At 37.3% G+C, this 27,883-nt stretch overlaps 1 protein-coding gene across 1 annotated transcript; it reads left to right on the top strand.

Moving 5' to 3' along the window:
• Positions 1-23,209, top strand: SUGT1 (SGT1, suppressor of G2 allele of SKP1 (S. cerevisiae); the record flags this gene model as incomplete). Its single annotated transcript, XM_009584742.1, has 11 exons — positions 1-159; positions 861-930; positions 1,283-1,353; positions 5,650-5,703; positions 7,453-7,469; positions 8,530-8,555; positions 9,180-9,276; positions 10,338-10,445; positions 20,904-20,994; positions 21,840-22,021; positions 22,668-23,209. Coding segments are annotated over 11 exons (977 nt in total), but the record flags the coding sequence as incomplete, so codon positions are not given.
• Between the last annotated feature and the right edge of the window lie 4,674 nt (positions 23,210-27,883).

Genomic DNA, 27,883 nt, shown 5'->3' with positions numbered 1-27,883 from the left:
AGTTTGGTATTGTATGTTTACGGAGACTTCTGAGGTGCCATTTCATATTTTTCTATGTGTCTTTACAGGAACTGACAATAGCTTTGGAGAAGAATCCAGATGATGCTGAATATTATTGTCAACGAGCTTATGCTTATATTCTTCTACAGAAATACGCTGGTAACATCTTCAAACAACACATAATCCTCTTAGAAGTGTATTATGACACTTTCTTTACAGAAGATGTCTTCAGTCTGCAGCCAAATATAGTAATAACAGAAAGTGTTATCTGTAACTTAATACACTACTTCTACAGTTAGGGTATAATTTTAGTTTCCTTTGTTTTGTTTTCTGCAAAACTTCCAATGAATTGGGTACTCTGCAGTCCCAGCTTTCCATTTGGTTTTAGCCTAGTATTATCTTGGCAGTTTTTTGTTGTTTTTTTTTTTTTTTAAGTAGACTTCTTAGGCAGATTTTAAGCTTTGTGTTGCAAGCGTCTTCCATCCATATGTTTTTGGTAGAGACTGAATCCTCTCATGGTAGGAATGTGATAACTGAATAATGCCTGGGAAGAAGATTAACTGAATAACTAAAAACTTGGTCTATTTTTTCTTTCCAGTAAAAACCAAACAGATTCACACTTCAGATCTAAGTAGAGGTTTTGACTAAATGAAAGTCATGCTTCATCTTATGTAGAGCTCTGTAGCTGAATGAAGGGTTCGTCCATAGCAGTTGTGGCTAGATTTAATTCAAACAGTGTGATTTGTGTGCAAGCTGAGAAAGCTAACATAGTACACCTTAAAAAAATTTCACTGCTAAAAGACTCATAGTTCACTGCTTTTTATAACACATTATTATGTTCCTCACCTTTCAACTGACAGATGCAGTTGCAGATGCAAAGAAGTCCCTAGAACTCAACCCCTGTAATGCTATGGCACTCCTTAGAAAAGGGTATGTATCATATATTGTGCTTTGGGAATACTGTGATAACCTGTAGGGCAATACTAGTATTTGGATTATGGCTCTATACAAACTTTTTGCAACACCACAAATGAATAAATTTAATGCCATACTGCTTGTGGCCCATCCGTAACAAAGCTGTGGTTATAAGAAGCAATTGAGTTTGGGGTGACTATCTTAACATTCTAGCCATTTCAAAAACACACCTCTTGGGCGATTTAAATTCTTACATGCGTAATTTTAACCAATATAGTGTGTAAACTAAGGATGTTGTGATCTTCAGAATGTGGATTAGATTGAAAAGTAATTACTGTTTCCTTGTGTTTTTCTTTGTTCATGTCAGGTTAGGTGAATATCATATTAAAAACTATGCATCTGCTTTAGAGTCTTTCAGAGAGGGACAGAGGTTGGACAGTAAGTATTAAAATTTCTTGTGTGCACAGTACTCCTTTGCTAATGAGAAAAAACTTTTTTAATGTGTTAGTTGAAAGTAAAGACCAAGGCTTTTTTTTTTTTAAAAACGCTAATGAGATGAGTTAGGTGCCTTACTTGAGATGACTGGCTTTTGGGAGGGTTTGTGCAGTCACTGCATGAAGGTGTAAAACTGCTTAAAAATGGGTATCAAAATTCTTAGCAAGTAATATATGACTTTTTTTTTTTTTTTTTTTTTGGCTTCATAAAATGAGAGGGTGTTTTCCTGCTTCCTGGAGGTCTTGTGAATAAATGGTCACAATGGTGTGGCATTAAGTGTTGTAGAAATGTTTCTGAACAGAACAGGCTCCTTATACATAGCTGGAATTTCTTAGTTGTTAAATCATTTGATAGACTGGTCTCTAGAAAGAACATGCAACATGATGAGTATTCAAACTGACAAAATGGATTTTTACCTCACATTAGATATATCTTAATTACAGAAGCGAGTTTATTATCCATCTTTTTTTCTTAAACTGTTGGCTTCCTGGCTGGATTTGCGCACATTTTAGTTTGGGGAGAATTAGAGGTTTTTTTAAAATCTGAATTTCTTCTGGAAGCAGGAAAGGGGTAGTTCAATACAGAAAGCTTTGGTAGAAGACATTGGGAAGCATACAACAAAGCAATTGCAAGATAGTTGTAACTCCTTTCTCTTCCCTCTCATACCCCATTTAAAATAAAACCCTATCCTTATTCCATTCCCTCCTTCCCAACAGCAGAAGAAGATGGTAAGAAAAGCACGTTGAAAGATTACACAGAGCAAAGTGCACTAATCTGATAAGCATTGTCACGGTCTCAGATCTTTGTAGTATGTTGTCTTATCTGTAACAGTGGCTGGGACCTGAAGGTTTAGCAAAAATGTAATTACTTTGCCTCCCGCAAATAAGCGATCTGCTCCTCTGATCTAAAACTGGAGTTTCATGGGAGTGTGCTTGCTGCCACGTGATTGTGCTCCCGCTCGCTCTTGTGCTTGTTTAGCCTTTTCTTTCAATGCATTAAGTCTGCAGAAAACTACTATTTTTGAAGTATTTTCCCCCTGGATTAATGTGTTGAGATGGAGCAATGAAGGATCTGAGTGCTGAAGCCAGCAGAAGTGAAGCAGCGGAACAGTGTTGGGGCAGTGGTAATGGCGGTGGAAGGGGGATGTGGTGGAATTGCAGCAACTGTTAGTTGTCAGCTTAGGCTGCTCTGGAATAGGAGTTAAAATATAAGAAATTTCCTAAAGTTCTTTCAGTTTTGGTAGTTTGGATAACTAGGTAGTCCCCACTAGTTTGTACACTAGAAAGACAAGTGTGTCTTTGCAGTCTAGCCAAGTTCTCTATTTAGTATCTTCCTGTGAAAGGAAGTGATTCCTTCCAGTAACTTCTGTAGCTTTCCTTACTTGATAGGTAACTTCTCATACATTTCCAAATTCATCAATCCTGAATTAATTGAATGATTAATCTGTATTTTTTTTCATATTCTTGCCCCACCTCAAGCAACCACTATCAGTTTGAGGCTTTTCACGTGCATGGATTTTGTCACCTTTCTAGTTTGTCAGTTGGAGTTGTTCAAAATACAGATGATACACAAAATCTCCTCAGCCCAGAGCATCACTTTTTTTCACTCTGTTTAACCTCACATCCTACTTAATTGTAGGGTGCAACAACACACAGAGCTGCAGATGTCTTTTTAGATAAGTCAGTGAATACCAGGACCCTCTTAGCTAATTCAGAATCCCTGAAATACAGCACAACCTTTTCCTGTGTTGAATTGCTTGACTTGTACCTGTTTTAATTTAATTTTGCCATTGTTTTGCTGCTTACCCAGTTGATGTGTTTCTGAAGCTTCCCAGTCCTTCCTGACTACTCTCTCATCTGAAGATTGCTTCTGCTGTGCTTCCCATATCTCGTTACAAAATTCTGTGATCTGCTCTGAGATGAGGAATCTCCTGAAGGCCTTTTTAAAAATACAGATTTTTAGTTGATTCCCTTCCATATATTATTTAATTTGCTGGCAAGTTTATGTCAGTAACAGAATTTGCCTTTGCAGTTCTGTGGAATGTTTGATGGATCCCAGGTGAAAACAATTGTGAGCATAATAATTTTGGCAAAACAATTAACTTCCAGTTAAATGCAGCTAGTGCAAAATGAACAAGCGCAGAGGGAAAATTTGCCACATACCGCTAAGCAGGTGATAAAGGGAGAAGACTTTAGCAGTTCATGCCTCAGAGAGGATTGCTGTGGTGGGGAATTCTTTGCTGGCAAGGCTGGTTTCTTTGCCACGCAACGGGGCAGAAGTACACCGGTACACGTTTCTGTTCCTTGCTGATGTAAGGGCTGTTTTATATCTTAATCTGGAATGCTAACAACGATGAGCTTCCTACTTGTGCTCATTACTGGTAGGACTGACAGGCCTGGGGTACTACAGCAAGCTTCCCGTTACCCACCTACAGTGATATGTAAATAGGGCTTGACGTGATGAATTGTTCAGTGTGCAATGTTTCTTTATTTTATAGGAAGCAAGATTTCTTTCACTCAACCGTGAGACTAGACGCCTGTGGGTTTTTGGAGTTCATTAATTTGCCTTAGATTGAAAAAAGCAGTGTGATCTGTTACTCTTCAGTATGTTATGTGGATTTAGGACAATTGTACTCAAATTTTCTTGTTTTTTTTCTGTGACTACCTAATGAATTTAGTAAAGGTGGAATGTGTCAACTTTTTAAAGAAATGTCTTAGTAGGTACTTTTCTTGTATTCTGTGAGTTAGTAGATTTTCAGTAAGTGAAGACCCAGTTAGGTTTTCTGAACTAGAAAGTTGTCAACAGAAGTTGGTAAATTTTTTGGGAGAATAATGCAATTACAGAGCACAAAAAAAAAAAAAAATTCTTTTGCCTCAAGTTATAAAATGTTTTTGAGGCAGTGGTTGGTAAGGGGGATCTTCTAGGAAATAGGGCAGATAACACTGGACCTTTCTTTGAAAGTTTTTGTTGCACAGCAGTCCTGTCATAGGCCGTAGTTAAAAAGAGAATTCCCCAACTGCTGCTGAAAATCAGAGGCTGGATCAGTGGAGACTTGACTCAGTTTCTCTTTGCTTAGACTCCTGAACCTACTTCATTTAATTTCCCTTTTGATTAATAAATATTAATTTGTTCCTGTCTGCAAAACTTAGAAGTCTTTTTCGGGTATGGGTGCTAAGTTTTAAAATTATAGATTAATTTAGGTTGCAGGGAAGCTCTGGAGCTTGTTTAATTCCATGCCCTGGCCAAAAGCAGTATTGACTTTGAACTTGCATGTGTTTGCTCAGGTCCTTCTACCATTGATTTCAAAGTATCTCCAAGGCTGAAGATTCCACAGCCTCTTTGGGCAGTGGAGTCACACTTGGTGTTACATGTATGTCTGCTGGGAACTCTTCAAGCCCTCTGCTGGATAGTTGGCTGCGTGAACTCCCTCAGTGTGAATTCTCTATTGTAAAGAGATAAAAAGTTTAGCTTTTCCTAGTAGTTGGTCAGTAACATTGCCACTTTTTTACTTTCCTGACTGTGAAAGATTTTTCTGGGAGTTTTGTTGAAATAAGATGATTACTCTGCCATTACCCTACTACCTCTTGAACTAATTTCCAGTGAATTCATTTCTGTCTGGGGAGCTTGCTTCCTAGAGTGTCAAGATCTTGCTAGACTTTTCTGTGATTTTGATTCATAGAGTGGAATTGGCATCTGTGTGTTCCTAACATCCCTGAAACGTCAGATGTGTTTGTAAAGTTTGTGTGAAACCACCAGGAGAAAATACTTGGTGTTTGTGAAAACTTGTGCAACTTTGGGTTGTCCTCAGAACAGACCGTCTCTTCTGATATTTCTCTAGAGAGGAAGAATGTGACTGACTGTTTGAAAAAATAATTTTAAGAATAATGGAAAAATGTGTAAAACTGTACTTCTTGCTTTCCAGACGGTTATATAGAGGATGAGGACACTGGAAAGCAATAGTGTATTTGGGTCAGTTCAGACAAAATCTAGTATCCTACAAATTAATTTGAAGTTAATTAAATATAACAGAGTTAAATAGTAGAGTTGTGTAAAAATACTTAAAGCTTAACTGGAATGACAGAGGTTACAAGAAGATACTAGGAAATAATACCATTTTTTAGTAAATTGATGCGAATTTGGGATGAATTCGTTCCAACTGGCAGTTGTGAGGAATTGTTCTTTATGCAATACATGTAGTGCTTGAAGAGTTTTAATGTTACTGTGTTTGATCTCTTCTAGATGTAGATGATACCTTTACTATTTGGATTAAAAGATGTGAGGAAACACTAAACGGTAAGAGAAACCACATTTACTTGATAAGGGACTTGATATGCCCTGTGCTTTGAAACTGTGTCATGTTTTTCAAAGATTTACAGCTTATCTCTTACTTAGAGCAAAAGAAATTTTTGTTAAAAAAAGTCACTTTTTCTGATCTCTTGTTTCTCGCAGAGTATACATCCTGAACACTTCTATACTTCAGATTTAAAGGGACATTAATATTGTGTTTTTAATGTAATAATTGGCTGTGACAGAGGAGTATCTATTTAAAGTTCAGACAATCATAATTAATTTTAACTTGCTTTCATATACAGCTGCTAGCTAATTTTAACTGTGGAAGCATATGTCAACTTGCTTTGTAAAAACAGTATCAAAATCAGCTTTCAAGTCTTGCAGAATATAAAGTTGGAAAGAGAGGTGGAAGTTTGGGGATTTTATTCTGATTCTATGTGGAGAGTGCCTTAGGTGCTCATTGCTGCTCTGATGTCTTACCCGTGGTAGTCAGTGAGTATGAGTATAGTTTCCTTTCATACCTTCCTACAAACTGACACCCTGACAATGAACTCATCTGGTGTGCTTAAACTACCTGTGGATTTTAATGAGATATAACACAATAACTGATGTAGTTTTTTCCTTCACTTTTTGTCCCTTTTTGTGGTGCACACTGGGGAATGGGGCCATAGAAATAATACAAGTTTATGTCAATCTATTGACTAAAAACCAAATAGAGGAGAACCTTTTTGTGTTGTATAGGAATGAACAAGTTTCTGCTTCATGATACGTTTTTGCCAGGTTTATTTTTATTTGGAGAAATTAGGTAAGTGACTGGCATGCACAGTCTTATTTGCAAAGGGTTATCTTGAGTGACAACTTTTTCTGCCGTCTCAAGGGAAGAGGTTAAAATACACATTTTTCTCTGATGTCATAATTACTTTTTGCAGTGTTTTGTCTGGCTCAACCCAGTTGTCCTGTTTTATCTTGAATATTCCTCCCTGTCTTTTCTTTTTTGAGCCATTATCTTAATTCTCTGATACTCCAGAAAAAAAAGAAAGAAAAAACAAACAAAAAACCAACACCAAAACCTCTGATTTCTTAATTACAACTTAATATTCTTTTTTTTATTAATCTTTATCTCTTTTTAGCAGTATGCATTATAAAGAAGCAAAGGGAAAGTTTGTTTCTTTTCACACATAATTAATCTGAAGTATTTTAGGAACAAATACTTAGAAGAGAAAATACTGAGCTATAATTTAGGTCCAAGTATTACAGTATATTTAAGGTCATACAAGTGAATTTCTCTGCCAGATTTCCATCTCATTCCCCAACTGTGTTTGCCTAGCATGAGATACAGATTTGATGAGAACTTTGTGCTATTCCTATGGATGGATGATAAACCTAGTACAGACTCGCAGGAAGTGATTTTTTAGAACTTCTGTTTGCCTTGATGTTGCTTTCATTAAAAAAGGTCTGTATAGGTTTCTGATAAGCAAGGAAAGTAATGGAAAGTTTGTTCCTTCTGTTGATCAGAACATGCTTTATATTAGAGTTGTTTCTTTGCACCCGTTGCTGATTGAAGTCTGATTAAAAAGTAGAGTGTCATAAAAGCAAAATACTAGAGGTAGAACTGGCATTTTTTAACTCTTCTACAGTTGAGACTGGAATAAATGCAGAATGTCTGGAGTAACTGAAGAAAGCTAGAATAAGTATATGCTTTATAAGTTCAATATGTCTTTGCCTGTAAGTGCAACTTTTTTCTTTCCGCAGCATCACAGACAGAAGTGGTAAGATGTTTTCCTTAATATATTTACTGTTTTGATTTCTTTGTTAAGCTAGAGCGTACTTTCAGGCATCACTGGCTTCTTAAAACTTTCAGGCTTTAAAAATTATCTTTCCTATTGCATGCAATTCTGAAGGATTTAGCTTTTCTTCTAAACGTGTTCTTTTATTTGAAACCAAGGTTGCAAAATTTGAGTCATGAAAACTCTTAGGAATGGCATACAAATCTGGCAATTAATGTGCACTCATTAAAGTAAATTTTAACTTTGCTTGCAGTTTGTGGCCTAATTCTACAAATTAACCAGCTCATGTTGTCAATACTAACTTGCTTGTGACTGCTAGGAAGTAACTTTTTTTTCCCCCAGTAGCTTGCCAAGTGGTTTGTGCAGACTTTTTTCGGCTGTAACTCGTTCAGTTTTCAGTTTCCTTTTCTTTTTTTTTTAATTGGAAATCTTCAGAAGCAATGTTGAAATTGACCTGCTCCCTCCCCCCCTTTTTTTTTTTTTTGAGACAAAAATGGGAATTTGCATTGAATGTTCTGCTCCCTCTTTCATAGTTACTTCCACTTTTTACATTTTAAGAATAGGATAGAGGAGGAAAGCGTACAGAAAACATGGTGGGTATATGTAAAGACAAATCTTACAGTTAAAAGGTTTTTATGTTTAACAGTTATAGCCTAAGTTCTCAGATCTGTTTTGGGTTTCCTTCATGACCTTTAGATTAGCAACATAGCCACTGTGTGTCTTTCAGATATACTTCTTATCCAGGAAGAAAATGAGTTAAAGCTGAACGTACTGCTATTTATAAAATCTGACCAATATATTCTAAGTTACAGACTGACATATTTAATGTAAATTGAAACTTTTTCGTTCTTAATCTGGCATAAATGGCTAGGAGAACAGCAAAGAGCTTCACCTGTAAGTTAATGCACATATGTAAATCAAGAAAAAGGGAGCAATCAGTATGAAAATGATTTGTGTCTTTGAAAAGTACTTCATGGTGTATTTTCACTTACACTGATGTAATTTGCTTTCCAATGGAATATGCTTCACCTAGAATACACAGCAACAGCCTCTGCCACCAAAGATCAAGTAAGTTGACTTTAGCTTTACTGTGAGAATTAAAATAATTGACATATATCTGTTCTTTGATTGGGGATTGGAGAAGCAAGATAGTGACTGTAGAAATTCCTTTTTGGTAACTTCAGAACATGGCAGTCTAAGTGAAATGTTTCTCAAACAGTGTCCTCGCTGTTGTTAAGACTAAGTTGTACTTTCAGGAGATTATGCCTCACTGGGATAGTGGAGAATGGAGTAAGCATTCTGGCTTCTGTTTCTAGTTCTCGGGCTGAGCTTAAGACTGCCCCATTGTGCCTAGTATAGGTAATGTTTTTGAGAGGCTTTTAAGACCCTGAACTAAAAAGTACCATTTAGTTTATAGAAGGCAAACAATGTAATGAATTGGTTAAGAAACTGACCTGATTTTGATACGCTTCTTGATTAAAAATGATTCTTTGTTCTTTAACTACTTATCTTGTCAGTTCTGCAGCTGCTCTGTTAGAGGAAGGGGAAGAAATCTAGTTTTGTATGTCTTCTCTTCCCCATTAAACTACACAATGTACTGTTCCAGCTTTTGATATTGTTCTGTATATCTCTCTGCAGTCAATGTTTTCCCCTCTCTATCTTTTTTTTTTTTTTTTTTTTTTAAAAAAAAAGATATGACTGGTACCAAACAGAATCTCAAGTAATTGTGACTATAATGATCAAGAATGCACAGAAGGATGATGTCCGTGTGCAGTTCTCGGAGAAAGAGGTGATTTGTATTGGTTATTGATATGCATCTCTAGATTCCCTAAGATGTAATAATTAAAGCAATGAACATTATCTGCTGCAGTAGCATGCAAAAAACAGTACAAGAGGTCTTCTGTCTGAGGTGGTTTTTTTTTTATGTACAGCTATGCTGTAGATGTATGTATGCTCGGTCAAGTGAACTGGGATCTATTGCCGCAGCAGCGTCTGTAGATTTTATACACAAGTGATAGTGTGGTGTGCATGCTGCAAAGGGAACATCTGTTTCTCAGCTGCCTGCGTGTTTGGAGGTGTGGGAGAGGAAGTAATCTGGCCTTAAAATGTTTTGAGTATGGGTGCATCTGGAGTAAGAATGGACAGAGGCAAGGTATTCTAAAAATATGGTATGAATGAGTAATATCTTGCTTTAGGACAATTACAGAAAAAGAATGAATGTTGGTGGGTGGGTTTTCTTTGGTTCTGGCATTACTAAAATTGTTAATGGCAGCAAAACACATATTTCAAGGAAGTGCAGTAATCTCTTTATTGTAATACCATATGTGGTACTGGTGATGTTCATATTTAATTTAGCTGAGAATATCGAGGAGTTAGGTTCTTATTCTCAACTAAGTTGCTACTTTGCGAACTACCAGAAGTACTTGGTTGTTACTATCTGCTTTAGATTGGTAAAATTATGTGAGCTCTTGCCACATAATTTGTGTGTATTAGAAGGGAAGTTGCAAATTGTTTTCATGTTACATTATTAATGTGTTGATACTTCATTTGCCATATAAGTCTTTCCCCAAAGAATGCAGATCAAACTGACAAGATAATAGGTTTTTTGAGTACTTGCTGGCTAAGAATTGAAATCTCCTGTTCATTTTCTAGTGTACTTTAGAAACACCTTGTTCAATAATGCAGTAATGTAATGGTGTCATCTGAAATTCTGATGCCTGATGCTTTAAGTGTCCCAGTGAAGGGTTATTAATTTAATCACTTAATCTTGGTGCCAAATGACAGTCCTTTACTTGGAAATGGAAAACTGCTCTCAAAGATGACCAGAGACATGTTTTCAACTGTTAACAGATGAATGCATCAGTGAAACTTCCATCAGGTGAAGACTACAACTTAAAGCTTGTTCTTCTTCATTCTATAGTGCCAGAGCAAAGTACATTTAAAGTGCTTTCAACAAAGGTAAGCTTCTTAAAGTGTAAATTATTTCTTTGATTGATCCTGACGTTGAAAACGTTTCTACTCTATTGTCTTGTCTCTCTGCAACAGTCATAGTATCTTGCTTTTCATATAGAATTGCTTTTTCTTTCTTCAAGGTGCCTTTCAGCCAGTGGGAGGCTTTCTAAACTTGTGCAAATATCAGAAATAGGTGCTTACTGAAGTGCAAATGACAGTTATCTTGAGGATGCTTTTACTTGTTGCTGTAGAAAGAAGACTCTGATCTTCACTCTTACAATTCAGGTATTAGGAAAGTATGAAAACCTTGCTACTAAACTTTTAGGAGCCAATATTGCCTTATGAAGCATTGTTATCTTTGTGTGTTCAAGAAAAGTCAGACTTTGAGGATTTCAGTGTTGAAATAATTCTTACCCTTTCATGACATTTTCTTGCTGGTAAAGGTTAGCCATATGGTTAACTGTTCTTGTTTTTTCAAGAGGGTGTATTCCACGCTGTTCCTGGAAATAGTACTTGCTTGAAAATTGCATGGCGTGAGAGAGAATGCTTTTGTCTCAGCATTTTGTTTCTTCTGTGCTACAGGTATAGAAAAATAAGAAACTGACTGTGGTCTGACATAGCATATATTGTTGGTATAATGCATAGACAGACATATGCTTTGTCCAAGCCTGAGTCTGAGCCAAGCCTGAATCTCTGAAGCGGGAATGTATTTTTCATTCTTTCCTTGTGGTTGCAGAGCTTTTGGAAATTCCTTTGTGTTCTCATGTTCCATTTTACCTGTTCCCTTCTCAGAAAGGTACCTATAATAGTTCTTGCATCATTTCAGGGAAGAAGGACTTCAAGATTACATGAGAGGATTGTCATAGAAAGTTGGTCTCGTTTTTCGACTCTTTGCACTAAGGAAGCTGGGCAGGTTATGTGATTGAGTCACGTGAGCTCGTACACTGTGGGAGATAAGCAAAGTGCTCAAAGTATGTAGAAAATGTGCTAGTCCATTAGTATTTATATAAATTTGAGTGGAACGGGCACGCACCTTGTCAAGAGGAGTAACTTGTGAGGTTCTGTTTGCTTTATGTTCCTATCTAGCTTATGTTATGCTTTTCATTTGTCTTGAAGTTTACCATTACTTTCATGAAGCATCTTCATGCTACTGAGCACTGTTGAACTTGACTTTGTCTTTCTACGCTACCATCTCTTCTAGCCTGGGTTAATCTGTGGAATAATCTCTAGTAGTCTAGAGCCTGGTTTAGATTGAGGTTCCTAAAGTGGTGTGAAAGCTTTAGTTATGTTCAGGCAGTGTCTGATTTGTAAATGTTTTGCATTTGTTTCCAAATGTTACTGTTCCTATATAATTATGAGAGAATATTTTTGAGACAAAATGGGATAAGAGAGAACACAGAAGGTGTTCTAACAGCAGAAGTCAGTGCTTCCAACACATTCTTCCTCTCGCAGAAAAGAATAGTATAAGGACATCTCTGTAGGCATAGTGAAGGAATACAATTTAAATCATGCCCCAGCTAATTCCGGTTCCGACCAGCAGATGGAGTCTGGCTGAAGAAAAAAATTCAAAAGCAGGATTGCCTTAAGCATGCAAAGACTTCCTTAAAGGCTCAGAATGTTTTACTTTGAAAAACATTAAGCGCTTTAAGGGAATGATGCAGTCTTAGTGTTTGAATACTAGAAATTCAGATTTCCTTTAATAAGTTTCATGTATGTACTTTGTTCTTATGAGCGGTATGGAAAATATGCAGTTATTACTTTGAATAAGCTATCTTATTACTTAGAACTTCTCAAACCCTTTACAAATTATTTTGTACCATTTACATGAAGTCCTTTTGTAAGGATTTGGAAAGAAAGACATAATCTCATTATCTTCCCATTATGAACTTTTTACTACACACTCCTAAAGAAATTGTGTTTTCATGGGATAGAAACAAATCTGCTCCTGTGGATTAATAATTTCAGATAAAAATAACTGCATGTGTTCACACTGCTTTATTTTGTAATGCTGCTTTGAATGTATGAGCCATATTGCCATTAGCATCGTGTTGTCTTCACTGGGCAACAAAAAGTCTGGTCTTTTCCAATTATATGAGGAAATACATGAGGAAACAGAGTGGAATGTATGGGCAGGTTATCTGGTGGATGGTTCGGGTTTCCCGTGAATTTCATAAAACTAATAAATATACTGGATAGAGGATGAAACAACAGAACTGGCAGATAGTAGAACAATCCTGCGTGTTTTGGTAACTAAGAGAAGCTGGGGAGGGATTTCTCAATACTGCTTGAAATTCGGCATCACTTGACAAATGCAAAGGAATAAAGGTAAAGATACAAATTCAGGAGGAGAAAATGGCCTTAATTGTATTTGCAGAATTACAAATTCGAGAATAGCTGCAAAGAGCAGACAGAACTTACAGACTCTGGGATTGGCTCATAGAATGATAGAATAGAATCATAGAATAGTTTGGGTTGGAAGGGACCTTTAAAGGTCATCTAGTTCAACCCCCCTGCCATGAGCAGGGACATCTTCAACTAGATCAGGTTGCTCAGAACCCCGTCCAGCCTGACCTTGAATGTTTCCAGGGATGGGGCATTTACCACCTCTCTGGGCAACCTGTTCCTGTGGTTCACAACCCTCATTGTGAAAAAAAATTTATTCCTTATGTCTAGTCTGAATCTACCCTCTTTTAGTTTAAAACCATTCCCCCTTGTCCTGTCGCAGCAGGCCCTGCTAAAAAGTTTGTCCCCATCTTTCTTATAAGCCCCCTTTAAGTACTGAAAGGCTGCAATAAGGTCTCCCCAAAGCCTTCTCTTCTCCAGGCTGAATAATCCCAACTCTCTCAGCCTTTCTTCATAGGAGAGGTGTTCCATCCCCCTGATAATTTTTGTGGCCCTCCTCTGGACCTGCTCCAACAAGTCCATGTCTTGTGCTGAGGGCTCCAGAGCTGGATGCAGTACTCCAGGTGGGGTCTCACCAGAGCAGAGTAGAGGGGCTGGTTCTTTCAGGGAGTGTTAACAGTGGTGAAAAATGCAATTGATACTTAAGAATTGTTTCTTTCCTAGCAATGAAATAGAAATTATACCTTTCAATAAATCCATGCTGTGTCTAGCTCTGAGATATAAAGTCTCTGTTTAGAAAAGAACAGAACTAGCAAATGGTACAGAGGTGGCATAGATAGATGTTTGGAGGTATTTGGTTTCTGTAGAGTAGAAGTAGATTAGTGTTCATAATCTGCAGACTTTTGACTTCAAGCTGTGAGCTTGAAGAGCTAAAACACTTGACACCGGCTCAAGAACAGCATAATGTGTGGGTGAAGTCCAGTTTTGAGATAAAATCATCTTGTTCTTTATGCATCCTAGTATTGTATGTTATCTAATTGTCGACAGTTTTACACATGATACAGACTGCCTTTAATAGTGGCTGGATGTAATACTGCCATGCTTGGAGCCGTTATTTTACCTAATTTAAAAGTTTATTTGCTATTTAATAGATATCACTACTTGCAAATTCAGCTTTGAGTTGATTTGGTTCCTGTTCACATTTAGTCGCAAGTTACTTAGAATTACCCGGTGTTGTTCAGCATATAATTTTGATGGTCTAACGCCTCAGCTTAATGTTAATGGGAGAAAATGCTGAATAAAATGTGTTGAGCCCTTCTCTTGAGGCACTCACTGTACATGCATAGCATTTTTTTCTTGTACATGAACAGCATAGTTGATAGATCATAACTAGATCAATTGACATTATTGATTATACTCCTCATCTGTCAAAGGTGTCTGACGACTGTAGTAATCTGATCAAGCAAAAAGTAACAGCAGCTCCAAAAAGCACTGTATAAATTTGAGATTTGTGTCTTAAAAATGGAAGCTGATCTGGTCTCTGCATGTATCATGACTTTGTACACAATAGGTCAGTTTTTGTGTTTTTTGGTGGTCATCCTCAATTGTGTTCAGGTGTCAGGTGAAGTGGGGGAAGAATTGTGCCACACTGAAAAGTGCACATTGCATTCGGCATTTAACAGGAGGAAGGTACCCTTTGGTGGTGCTACTTGTTTTTTTTACTTCTTTCCAAAAGAGGGAGCCAAAATGTAAAGGCTGGACCAAGTTTGCTCTTTGGAAGTTGCCTGTGTGCAGTTATCCTGTAGCTCAGTGTGCATAATATCATTGTGCTCCCTTCATAAAAGGAAAAGGCATAAAAACTTAGAGTGACTAAATATGTTTAAGACAAAACTAGCTGATCTGTCTCTGTCCACAAAATGTGGCAGGAAAGTAGAAATGGACAACTAGTGTAAGGATTTCTAACGTTCTGAAACAGTTCTTTGTGCACAGTCAGCCTCGCTGTCTTTTCCCTCTTCTGTTCAGTCTATCAGTCAGTGTATTTGGGATTGCAGGGCAATATTCTGCTGTGTTCTGTTGGAAACTTGTGTAACGTGAGCAGTTTCTCTAGGTGGTACTCAGGGTTTTCTTCTCCTTAGACCTAGAAGAGGAGAGTGAGGATGAGTATGTGCTTTTAGCACGTGTGCTTTATGAACTTGAAGGAAACTTGAGCTAGTGCTTTCTCTTTTTCTTCCCCTCTGCTCTTGCATCTACAAGTAGTCTGGGGACAATTACTGTGAGTTTTTAGTGGTTTGGGCTTTTTGCAAGCAACGACTTGCAGCGATTTAGAGCCATTTGAAAAAGTGGTAAAAAGTGGTTTCTCTACCCCAGAACTGTCCTTTAATTAGCAATCAGTTGTGCTGCAAACAGGGGAGGTGTTAAAATCCTCAGCCTCTTTTACAGTTGACATTTTTTTACTTAATAGAGATGTCTGAAGTAGAAGCACACTCTCAGCAGCTTCATGCCAAAAATATGGTAGTGTGCATCAGTGGAATGTTTCTTTTCCTCAAACCAACATTTTGCTTTGCAAACTCTGAAATACTCTGTGCAGCTTATTGGAAAAGCACACCATTGCCTGTTGCTAAATGTAAAGGAAAAGGTAAAAAGTGATCTTGGACTGTCGTCAGAGCCTCTATTCAGAGGCAAATGTACACAAATAGATAAACAGAGGAACAGATTTATTTTAACTGAAGTTGGTTCTTACCATTGCAGTCCAATCCTTAAAAGATACTTTCTCGTTTTGGATATTTTCATTAAACTGATTGCAGACACTTGAATGCAGACTTCCCTGCTTTCATATACTTGTTTTCTCTGTGAGGCTTTCATGCAGATTCATATCTCCGGTATATATTCTTGAGCATATTCTGTAAATTATAAACTGATATTCAAGATATGAGTTGGATACTTTTCTGAAATCTCTTGCATCTCTTAGGCAGGGCTAGTTGGAGCAATTTCCTGGCTAGACCATAAAGAAACCTTCCCAATGATTGGCTTGATATTTACTTGGCTTAAAATAAGTTTGATTCCCCCCCCCCCTTTATGAATGCAGATAGGTGTGGGGCAGATTTAAACTTGTTAATACTCTGAGAACTATATTTTAAACAAACATATAAGTCAGTGCCCATGCTTTATTTAAATACATAAAGGAAAACTGTGCATAAGAGTTTTTCCTCTGTCTTGAAAGAAGATGGATTTAAGAACTATTGGAATAGCAATGGTTTATGTTGAGGGTGCAGCGACAAAGAGCTTTAGGATACCTAAATGATCTGTGTTGCTAGCTCCTTTTCTAAAATTCAAAATTTTAACAAGTGGTTGCTATGTAATATCCGTGAGGTGGAAACTTTGACCTTTTTGCATTCAGTTCTCCATAGTACATAGCTGGCAAAGAAACTGAAAGGTGCACACTAGATCCCTTCTGTTGCAATATATTTGCTACAGAATAAATTTCTTAATTATCATTTATTTGTGGTAACACTGTAGAGTTATTTTCATCTCAGTATATTTTGTTCAAAGTAATGGACCAAAGATCTTGGAATTCAGAATATAAGCAATGTATAAAAGGTCTTTGAATAACTAGAATACCAAAACTCTACGTGCGTATGATCTTAGAGTTGAGTTTGAATAAGTCATACGTTTTTAGAAGATAGCGCTATTTTGTCCTACCCTTAAATTTAGGTAACAAAATACATGAGGTGATTGCAAAATGACAACTCTAAACACTTAAATTTTACAACTCAGACAAAGCAGTCAGTAGTTCAGTAAATAACTAAGTAGTTGATTGGAAACCCTGAATTCTTGTTTTCATGTGTTTAATATAGCAAAACATCACAATTTAGAAGGAGTTTTAAATAATTTAAAATTGTGATGCATCTTAAAATTAATGGCTGAACTACTGCTTAAGTTTTGCCAGTTCTGATTTCGTTCATCCATCTGATCAGAGCTTGACACAAATTTGCCAGTGGTAAGTGAACTTTGCCTTAGCATGGACTGTATAATATAAAACACAGTAGAAATTAGAAAAAAATTCTTGTAACTTGTCCATGTACACCAGAAGGGAGGAATATAAAAATTCTTTCCCTTTTAATGTTTCTCAGTTAAACTGGCAATGTCTGTCCCAGGACGTAAGTTTCAAGTGAAATCCAGTCATCAAAGGTTTGGGCTTTTTAACAGTAAGCTTCTACCTAGAAAATTAATGTTGGCTAACTAGCGTTGTGTTTATCTGTAGCTAAGGGGAGAAATTCTTTCTTAAAACTAGATTAAATACTCTTTTATGCCAGTCATCTTAAAGTAAGGGTTTTTTGTGTTCTTATACTACCAATGAATAGCTTCTGAGAGTAACTCTGTCGCATCTTTTCTGATAGCTAGTGCTATGATTAAGCTGCAAACAACCTTGTCTAAATCTCTGACAGGTTTTAAAAAATTGATTACTTTCATGACTAGAAAATTCTGTGGGTAGAAACTTCTCTGTATCTTTTCACTGCGGATGGGGTTTCTTCTAGATGATGAATCCCCCATTTGACCCTCTTCTCGGAGGGGTTGGTTTCTCTCAAGACAGTTTTTCAAACAAGTAGTGCATGAATTACTCTCTCAAAATTCCATGTTTCTTTTCCTTGTTGCTTTGCTCACTTTGAGCCCAAAATACCGGGAACTTAAAAATTACAACAGAAAGTGGATTATTTCTGCAGTGGAACTTTTTACACATCTGGAGTACTGTGTCCAGTTTTGGACTTCCCAGTGCAAGAAAGGCACTAACGTAGTGGAGCAATTCCTAGCGGAGGGCTACCGAGATGGTCGGTTGGCTGCATGGCAAGAGCTACAAGGAGAGGCTGAGGAATTAGGCTTGTCCGCAAGTGGCATGCAAAGCATTTAATTTGCAATGAAATTTTCCTGTCTTTTATTCTAAAGTTGGCACGAGGCCCACAGGTACACATTTTATGAAATATAAATGTTAAATCGAAGTAGTTGGCGAAGTGTTGATGTATTTCTTTTACCTGAGTACGGAATTTTTTTCAAAGGAGAGGAAAAAGCTAACGGTACTTATGTGTTAGATATGACACAAATGTCCTTACAGATATTTTACTTGTCTGTGTGATAGCTATCAGTATCTGCTTTAAAATGTTCATTAAAATGCATTTATTGCCGTTTGTGTGCATAATTGGGACTCGCCAAGTTGTTTCTCCGTAGATCAAATAAAGCTCTCAAGTTGAAGAAATATGCGCCTTCACAAGCAGAATTTTATAGCTTTATATTTTTGGAAAATGTGGTTGTATAATGGTATAGAGCTAACGATTTCCCTAGTTTTGCTCCTGCCTGCCACTTTGCCTAATGAGTAACTTCAACTGAAGTGGATGGAGTAGATGGGGTAGAGGTTTAATCATGTCATGAATACATTCTGTCTCAATTCTTCAGCTGTCTGTACTTCTAGCTTGGCAGGGTTGAAATGGTTTAGATTTAAGAAATCTGCATCTTACACTGGGAATTAGTTTGTAGCATTTCCTTCTCCTTAGGGATGTTTGTCATGTAGTACCAGCTTAGGGGCAGTTTCAGAGAGGAAGATGTAAGAACTAGATTAAAAAAGGAGAGGGGGATTACTGGAGCAGCAAAAGTAAAGATCTTCCTTTTTTTTTTTTCTTTTTATGCGTGGGCAGAGTACTCTGATGAATAGCCAGAGGTCTTCATAAGGATTATTTGAGGAGGGTTGTGTTCTGAGAAGAAAAAAGTCCCTGTTTAGTAGTTCACGCGTAGCATTATGTTGCATTAGAGGTCATTCTTGGCACGGATGAAATAGTCTGTATTTGAGATACTGAAAGATACTGGTGGAAAGCCTGAAGAGGAGATAGTGAAGGAAGAAACAAACAGAAGAGAAATTGAAGAGGTATAGGGTTGAGCAGCCTTAGTATCAAGCATTTACTCTTTTTTTTTTTTTTTATTTGAAGTATAGATCATATGGGGGGATGCACTAATAAGCAGAGTATAAAATCTTAAAATTAAGGCCTCCTGAATTTAAATGTGCATCTGAACTGATAATACAGTTTCCTCAGGTTGAGAAGAGTTATATAGGAAGCAGAGGAGAGACAAGCTGTTTTAAATTAATTCTCACGTTTCACTTGTAACTAATTGGTGTCTTTGTAAATGGCTAATTAACTTAAATGTTTGACTCATGAATCCAAATCCATTGGGGAAAAAAAAAAACAACCCTGCAAGTTCTGGCACTCATGGAACTACTTGTTTGTCTTACATGTAGATACACAAATATTTTAGCTTCCTTAAAGTAATCACAGAGCGTTAGATTTATGAGTGTAGGTGTTCAAAAATGAACTTTAAAGTTGTAATTTCCAAAGTGTTTTTAGAAGTGTCCATTGAAGGAACTTTTTCTGACTTCTTTAGTTCTACTGAAGACTAATCATTGGCACAGTTTGAATGCTGCTTTTGCATAGTTTCAGCAGAAATCTCTGCATCCATACAGATTGCAATATTAAACTCTGGAATACAGGCCTTCTTTAGAGACGGTAGGTTGAGCAACTAAAGTAATACAGTATTTTATTTTTATTTTATTGTTTTTGGTTCTGTGACTTTCACTATTTTAAAAACTGATACCCTAATGCTTAATTTGTGACCTGTAAAGTTGCTAAAAACATTGGAAATCCAACAGACACGGGGAGTGGGAAGTCAAATACACGTGGGTGTTGGACTTACAAACTTACTGAAACTCCCCTGCCTTGAAGGGCATTCCATGCCTCATGTCTTAAATTTTTTGTTGTTCTCAGTTAGTACAAGTTAGTGGTGGAAAACAAGTATTTAAACTTGTCTAGGGAAATGGTAGCTTCCCCAGGGAGTGGGGGGGAGGGGGAAGAAGCAATCATAATTGAATATTCTGATTCTTAAAATGTGGCATGATTGCAAACGTCGAAGCTTTGAAACTTAAACGAGCTCATTTCATTATTTTTATAAGGTATCTCAGTCTGTTGCTTACCAGTGACTGATTTGAAGAATGGATTAAATAAAGTTCAAATTTGAAATCAACATGATGCTGTGCAAGGAGCTTGCTGTTAGGATCTCTAGGGTTAGCTTTTACAGTGGTGTCTTTGTTCTTGGGTCTGCAGGGATCCCCAGGTTATAGTGGCTTTAGGTAGAACTAAGAACTCACTTCTGCTGAGCTGTTCACAAATAAGGAACGGCTGAAGTTTAGCAAGCGCTGATTTCGGTTAATTAATAGCATCATATGAACTTTGTGACATTTTCTTAAGTGAATTTGTTGTTGGGAGTGACATTAGACAGTCCTTGGTTTGCAGACATTGTTTTGCAACTTTGTAACCCTGTAACCAAAGGATAAGGTTAATTACGAAAAAACATTTCAATATGGTTGTCTAACGGGATTATGTGTAGTTTTGAATAGGGCATGACATACTTCACTTAATTTTGTTTCTGCTATGATAATTGCAACTATATCCATTTTTAATTGCCAGTTTTGTCAATGAATACTAGACAGCTTTCTCCATAGCAGTGTGTGTTCATTGAACCAAATGAATACAGCTTCTGAATTTCTCCAGTGGGAAGATCTGCATAGTCCCAGGGTGTTTCTCTGGTTCGTGTACTACACATCAAATATGAAATTTTTTGGTGGATGAAATGTAAACCTAGATAAAGTTGGATTTTGCAGTCCTTCAAAAGTACTATTTAATTATTAGAGCTGACTGGCAAGAAGGGGATGCTTGAAAGAGAATACCTTGGTGCCTGGCAGTGTAGACACATTGGGACTGGTCGTTACTTTTGGGATACTGTAATTTATAAAAAGAATCAAGTGGATAGTAAGCAAAAGAAAGTAAGTGGTACTAAACAAAAGGGTAAAAGTCTGATAAAAGAGCTATGCAGCCACGTAAGAGCTTAGCTGACATGTGACTTGAAGTCAGGTAACTTCATCTTGTAAGGTAGGTAAATTTTGTTAGAATACAGGCTTCATATTAGAGACTCTGTTTCTAAAAACAAATTTATTTTCTTACTGCTACAGGATCCAACTAATTCAAACCTATTTGGCAGAACTGTTTGCCATCTGGATTAATTTGTTCTTTGTCTTGTGTTTTGTAGGTTGAGATAAAAATGAAGAAGCCAGAGGCTGTAAGATGGGAGAAGCTGGAGGGGCAGGGAGATTCTCCTAAGTTAAAGCAATTTACACCAGGTTTGTTCTCTGAACTATTAAGTATTAAATGGTTTATTTGTATTAAGTTACTTGCAGTTATTAATAATATTTTGTGTGTTAAATATTGTTAATAAAATCACAGCTTCATATTTACAATGAAAAGCCTAATAGTCTTGTTTTTACTGCCAAGAATTGACAGAAAAAGTCTGCAGGGCATTACTGAAACTTAGGTATTAAATTTAGTCATAACTTCCATTAATCTGATGGATTGTTAAAGATATATGCTTGTCATTAATTCCTCTGGGCTTATCTGTTTGGCTATCTATTTTTGTCACTGTTTTGCAGTTCTGTGCATTGTTATTGTTGCTTAAATAATTAAGTATTATTTACTTAAGTATTCCATCTCTCTTGGAAAGTAATACATTTGCAGTTTTTCAAGACAGATTAACAACCTACCTTTGAGAGAATTTGAATTTCCTGATTTATTGATTTCAGATATTTTTTTAAATTTAGCTCAAATTTTCCTATGGCTCTAGGCTGCTGGCTTTTTTTTTTCTTACTGTCAGCCAATATCTTCTGCCTCGTTTTGACTTTAATTATTTGTGTTGCTGTTATCCAGCATTTTGTTGTTGGATAACTAAATTATGTAACTGTGTTTACTTAAAAGTAAACTTTTGCAGCTGCTGAATGTAGTCTCTAGCATTTCTTAGTTTTCTTTATTTTTGTTACGGCAATGCTTGTATCAGTAAGGAAGAATTTATTTGCATTTTCAGATTCGTGTTCCATTATCATCTCTGACTCATCGGATACATATATGTTTATGTGTTCTGTGCTGCTCTAAAATTCGTGAGAAAATGCTTAGTTAACTAACACTTCTTTTTCAGATACCCAGCACTTATATCCATCGTCCTCTCACTATACGAGAAACTGGGACAAACTGGTGGTTGAAATCAAAGAAGAGGAGAAGAATGAGAAGTTAGAAGGAGATGCTGCTTTAAATAAACTCTTCCAGCAAATTTATTCAGATGGTACAGATGAAGTGAAACGTGCCATGAACAAATCGTTTGTAAGTCTCCACTTCTTTTCTCTGAAGGAATGTGTAACTTTTGCACACTGACACAATTTACTAAGCTTTGCGTGAACCGGGAAGCCTCTGGCTACCAAAACCTTGGGCCTATAATGAATGGCAGTGGTGCTGTTGGAGATACTGGTATAACAAGTCTTGCTGAAAGCTACGATGTTGTACACTAATGAATGTGACTCTTTAAATCTAAGTTTGTGCCTCAGTAAAGTTTGTGCTTTGTCACTGGTCTCTTTGTTTCAATCAGTGTTAGCAAAGGAAATACAGTTTTTGGCTCATCTAGAGCTTGAAGAGTTGCCATGAGTGAAAGAATCAAATTCCTTTTAATTGTTTATATCTGGTTCCTTTTATTTGTAGCCCTCACTTGCAAGAACCTGACTGACCTTTTAAAAGCTTCTTGTTAATGAAGTAACATCTCATTGTGTCCAGTACTGATAAAAGTATTGTTGGGCGGAAGATTATGGAATGATGGCTTTGTCAAATTTTATTCTATATATACACAGAATTCCTGTGTAACTTGCTTCTACATCTTCACCTTTCTTCAGAATTTGTTAATCTGCTGTAAGAAATGGAGCTTTTGTATTACTAGAATTCCTCTAGCAAACTAAACAAGCTTTCTCTCATATTGCAGATGGAGTCTGGAGGCACAGTTCTGAGCACCAACTGGTCTGATGTTGGTAAAAGGAAGGTAGAAGTAAATCCTCCTGATGACATGGAATGGAAAAAATTCTAATCCTATTTTTAATCTTTTACCATCTGTGTGTTGCCATAGTCATGTACTGACCACTGTGTACGGACATAGCATTCTTGGATTCAAAGCACTGAATGTTCCCTTGGAAACAGGAATCGTCTTTGCATTTTGCGTGCTTTAGAAATTCCTTCATCTGCAGATGTTAAAGATGTACTCAAGAGTGGAACCCTATTTTCATCATGTCTGTCTAATTTTTGGAAATTGAGTCAATCACAGTCTAAATTTTCTACCGCCTTTATCAGTTCTGCTCTTTGGGGATGGGGTGATCTCTAATGGGCTGGTCAGGATTATTGCCTTATGCCCGATATTTGTGTTCAATAACTTACTAGATCTTGGCAACTTTGGGTAAAAACACTTTTAAACAACAGTGTTAAAATTGTTTGCTCTTTAACTCTGCTAAATAAAACTGTAAATACAACTTTTTCTATACGGAAGATGCTTCATTTCATTTTTAGTAATCTTGTTTTTTGATGGGGGGAATCACTTAAAGCATATAGGTTACGATGTGAATACACTGCTTTAAAAAAAAGCTGGCATGTATAGGAGCAAAACTTGCATTTAGTAAAGAGGATGAGGTTGTTATTCTTGCAGACACAGGATTTCTACTTGTGGAGTCCTTTCACCTGCGTGATAGGTTGAACTGCAGTCATGTGATGGAAGGGAGAAAGTCAGTTGTGGCTGGAAATTTCTACAGAAAAGTGGGTCTTGTGTCTGCCTTCTATATTCAAAAAGAAGGATCTATTGCAATTGCCTGAAATCAAAGCTAGCAAGCAGTTGCTTTAAGTTCTGTTATTTCAGGATATTGGAAACTCTTTATATTTTAGAGAAGAGCCCATGTGTCCTTAATTGTTTCCATCGGTTCAGCTTTTCCATCACAATCAAATTTTAAATAACAGTATTTACAGAAAAAGAACTGAGAAATGTAAGAAATACTGTCTATGCTTGGATATAAGTCTGCAAGGGTCTATAGGTGCTTATAAGCTGTCTGGACAAGGTCCTGGGCACCTGGCTTTAGGTGGCCCTGCCTGAGCAGGGGGTTTGGACAAGATGACTTCTAGAGGTCCCTTCCAACTTCAACCATTCTGCGGTTCTTAGTCTTAGAAGGGGATATGAACTTACAAAGTTGTGGTAAACATGCCTAGTCCACATGCCGCTGTCTCTTGGGAATTCAAATACACCTGAATATTCCAAGATTCTAGAAAAACCCACAAATAGCAAATGTTGGCAGCCCCCCGAAAGCCACTTCATTCCTTGCTAACCATTGGATGCTGCTTTAAGTTTGCTACTTCTCCTTGCATTCCTAATTATGTCGGCTTTTCCAGATTGTTTGTTATTCTGTCTGTTTTCTTTGTATTTGATGTTATTTTACTACAGTGAGAATTGGATAAGCTTGGTAAAATATAAAGGCTATTAGAACAGGTGTTATAATAGGACAATTGAAGTCTGCAGCTGTTACAGTAATAAATGTATATAAAAGATGATTGAAAACAAAGGAGGAGAAAGAAGGGATCTATTCTGTTCCTCCTGAGAACTAGGAATCTAGGTTTTGCAGTGATGGTGGGAAAGTGCAGTGTTTTGGTTTTTTTTTTTTCCTAGTGTTGTTACTATACCTGTGCAGTAGATAGATACCAAGATTTTAAAATCTCACAAATCTTAAAAAGAGAGCTTTGTTTTGGATGTATGCCACAGCTATGAACTTCAGAATGTCGTACTTGGCAGCTGTAGACTATGACTACAGTCTTGACATAACTGCTGTTTCTTGATGAGCTCAGATGATGATTATCCTATAGTGCAAGCTGGGGAGTGATTTCTTTTTGAATTACTTTTAGCTTCAGAATGGACTCATGTTTTCCAAAGCTTGAATTTTAATGACCTTCAGAACTGTATGTTATCCTGGTCTTTGAATACAATGAAGGGAGATGGATTGAATTTAGGAAGGTTTTTGTGTGTGCCTTACCTCTTGACTCTTACTGAGCAATTTTTGTTTCTTGAAAGAGTTTCTCAAAGGGTATGCTTGTGGCATATTTCAGTGAAGATTTGCTAGCTTCAGTGGGGAATTGCTTGTTCTTCAGAGAATTCCGAGTAGCTAGTTGGTCAATATCTAGTGCATTTGCCACCCATGTGGGATGCTGACGTTGAAGTTGACTTGATTTGGAACAGGGACTTGAACTTGATTCTCCTAGATGAGTGCTTAGCTGCTTTTTATTTATGCTCTGAAAGGCATTTCTTCCTTTCTAATGTAGAAGGAAGACAAATGTCTGAGCGCTTCACTTTGTCATAAAATTTGGTTCTTGTCTCCTGGCCGGCCTTGCTTTATAAATGTCATTCAGAGCACTTAACAGCGCTTAGCACAGACTTGCTATGGGAAGAGCCTAGATAAAAATCTCTTAAATAGAAATGAAAAAGTAATTTGAGGATGTTTTCTGCCAATCAAGTTATTCTTACTGAAGAGAACAAAGTACGGGTTCCTCTGTCTACTTTCACTTATAGAAAGTCCATGGGAATATTTCATCAGATAAGCACAATATATTCTTGTATTAAGTGGGTAGTGTTTCGGTGCTTTGGGATTCAATTCACTTAGCTTAAGGCAAAAAGTAAAGTCGAATGCATTGCTACTTATGTACTCCTGAGGCGTATGTAATGCAAATATAATGCTTTAGCTTCGGGCTAAAACTTGTAGCGATCAAGTGCTAAACCTCCCTGTCCATCTCAATCCTGTGAGCAAAGTTTGGAGGTCTAAACATAATTTCCAGCATGTTTCTGAGGACAGACAGGTAATCCGTGTGTGTATATTCCACCCTAAAATTTAGGTGAACCAATAATAGCAGCTCTTCTTGCCTTTCAGGGGTATTGTTGTTTGTTGGTGGTTTTTTTTTTTTTGGGGGGGGGGAGGAATTGGATTGAAGCAATAGGTAAAACTTCCTTATAAAGTTGGGGGGAAGGTGCTTCGTTAACTTTGTGAACAGTATATGTTTTGTTCTTGACAAAACACACACACAAAATGGTTCCAGAAGCCCTAGGTCAACGGAAAGATAGCAGGGAGCTTGGAGGTTGAATAGAGTATGTGAAGGATATCGGTGACAAAGGGAATTTCCTTCGGAACTAGAGAGGATGAGCAGAATTTGTTGCAGCGCTGGCAATGAGTTGGCTGGAGGCAGAGAACTGCCTGCAAGGACAGAGTAGATGATGTTTTAATTGTGTTCAAACTTCTCTTGAGGTTTTTTTCCCAAGCCTTTTGGTCATCTGTAGATAGTACTGTCTAGAAGACCCAGGCAATTTCACCTCAGTGCTCTGATTTGTAGTCCTGTTGCAAATGTGGGAAGAGGACAGCAAGAGGTAACAGTAGCTTTCCCATTTAATACCACAGATGGGATTACTCTCTGCTGCTGTTCTGGGGGTCATAGAAAATGCCTGTCTGTGGTAGCTTAAGGCTGCCTCTCTCATCTTTGGTATACATGCAGCGCTTGTAAAAGATCAGTTGAGCCTCTCAGAAGCAGAAGATGGTGGTGCTACTGGTTCAGTCTAACTCTTGCCCTTTCTGAGCAGAGATTCTGTCCACCCTGATGTGCCAATCAACAATCTGCTTTTTGCCAACTGTAGTTTTATGCCTCTCTACATCTTTTTTTTTTTTCTTTTTTTTTGGCACTGCATGGAGAAGTGATTAGTCTGTTCTTCTCTGAAACTTTATTGGAATTTATTCATGCTGCAGCAGGGGTGAAGTGTTAATGGGAGGCAGAAGACAGATCCCCACCCCTTCCTTGCCCCCCAGCTGCTTCTTACTTTCTCAGTGTAGATACAAGTGGAGGATGATTCCCGTATCAAAAAGGACAGAAGGAGAGACTCAGGTTCATTCCTTTTAAGTGGGGAGAAGGGAGACTGTAGATGCACAAAAGAGACTCTTCCTGCTTTCCCATCACTGGCTTTCAGTCTTTTTAACCCTATGGCTTTGTGGCCTGTTTTCCTTCTCTTTTCCACCAGCTGGAATTTATCACCTTTTTCTGCTCTAATCTGCTCTGCCATCCTAATCCTACTAGTACACAATAACATGGGTAATTAAGTTTTAAGGATAGTAGAGTTACAGTGCTCTAACATCCACCCACCTGTGGTGGGAAACACCGCTGGTGACAAGCTCATCCCTCTTTCTTTCCTCCTCCCCTAAACTTTGGCCAAAGCAAGGTTTTGACCTGGTTTCTGCTTGTGCAGGGTCAGACTCAAGGAACATCCCCCCTTCCCACCCCCCCACAAATTGCAGACATGTTGTTGTAACCTCTTTAGCGCACAAGCTATTATATTTGTGGTGGCAGTGGAAAACTTGTCTTCAACATTGGTAGTAAATGCTGTACAATACTCAATAGGATCGCTTCAGATAGTTGGAACTGTAGTCTGAGCCACCACTGTGGGGAATGTTGCTACATCTTTTCATACTGTTGGATCATTGATTTTATTGTTGTTCCTATGTCGCCTCAGAACGTTTCCTTCAAAATTAGATGTTGCGCTTAAATAAGATTTTTCAACCTTGCCGCAGCAAGAGATTGTTACTTCTTTTCCTTTGAATATGATATACAGGTAAATAAAAATTTGCTTACTTTGAAGCATGAGTTGGGGAAGGCATTTTATTGTGTATCTTTTGGAAATGGAAAAATTATGCCCTCTGTGTTGTAGTTAGGCAATATTGTAGTTCTAGCAATTTTACTAGTAAGTAGTGTATCTGCTTCTCTTATGATCACTGGGGCTTTCTTGGCATGGTGTGTACAGAAGAGTTCTCAGGACGTGCATGCTGTATGTTACAGTTTAACGCATCCATGAGTAGGATGCTTTTTTTACTTCTTGCATGCTTTGTTATTGCCTATAGAAAACCACTGATACAAGCTTTTGTTTAGGAAAAGTTAATTTTATTAAGAACATGTAGATATGGAAATCACCTGCAAGATTGTTTTTTTTTTTTTTAGTGTCTTCTGAAGAAAACTTTTTTTTTAAGTGGGGGGACACAGGGAGAAGCAAGTCATGAGTTGCCTCAAGATGGCCTTAGATGCAGACAGCAACGGTCGAATTTGTATATACAGTCACATTTAGAATCGTAGAATCATTAAGGTTGG

Source organism: Fulmarus glacialis, unplaced genomic scaffold (genome assembly GCF_000690835.1).
Source record: "Fulmarus glacialis isolate BGI_N327 unplaced genomic scaffold, ASM69083v1 scaffold32649, whole genome shotgun sequence".
NCBI lineage: Eukaryota > Metazoa > Chordata > Aves > Procellariiformes > Procellariidae > Fulmarus > Fulmarus glacialis.
Note: the sequence above shows the minus strand (reverse complement) of the source record. Positions and strands in the feature narration are given on the sequence as shown.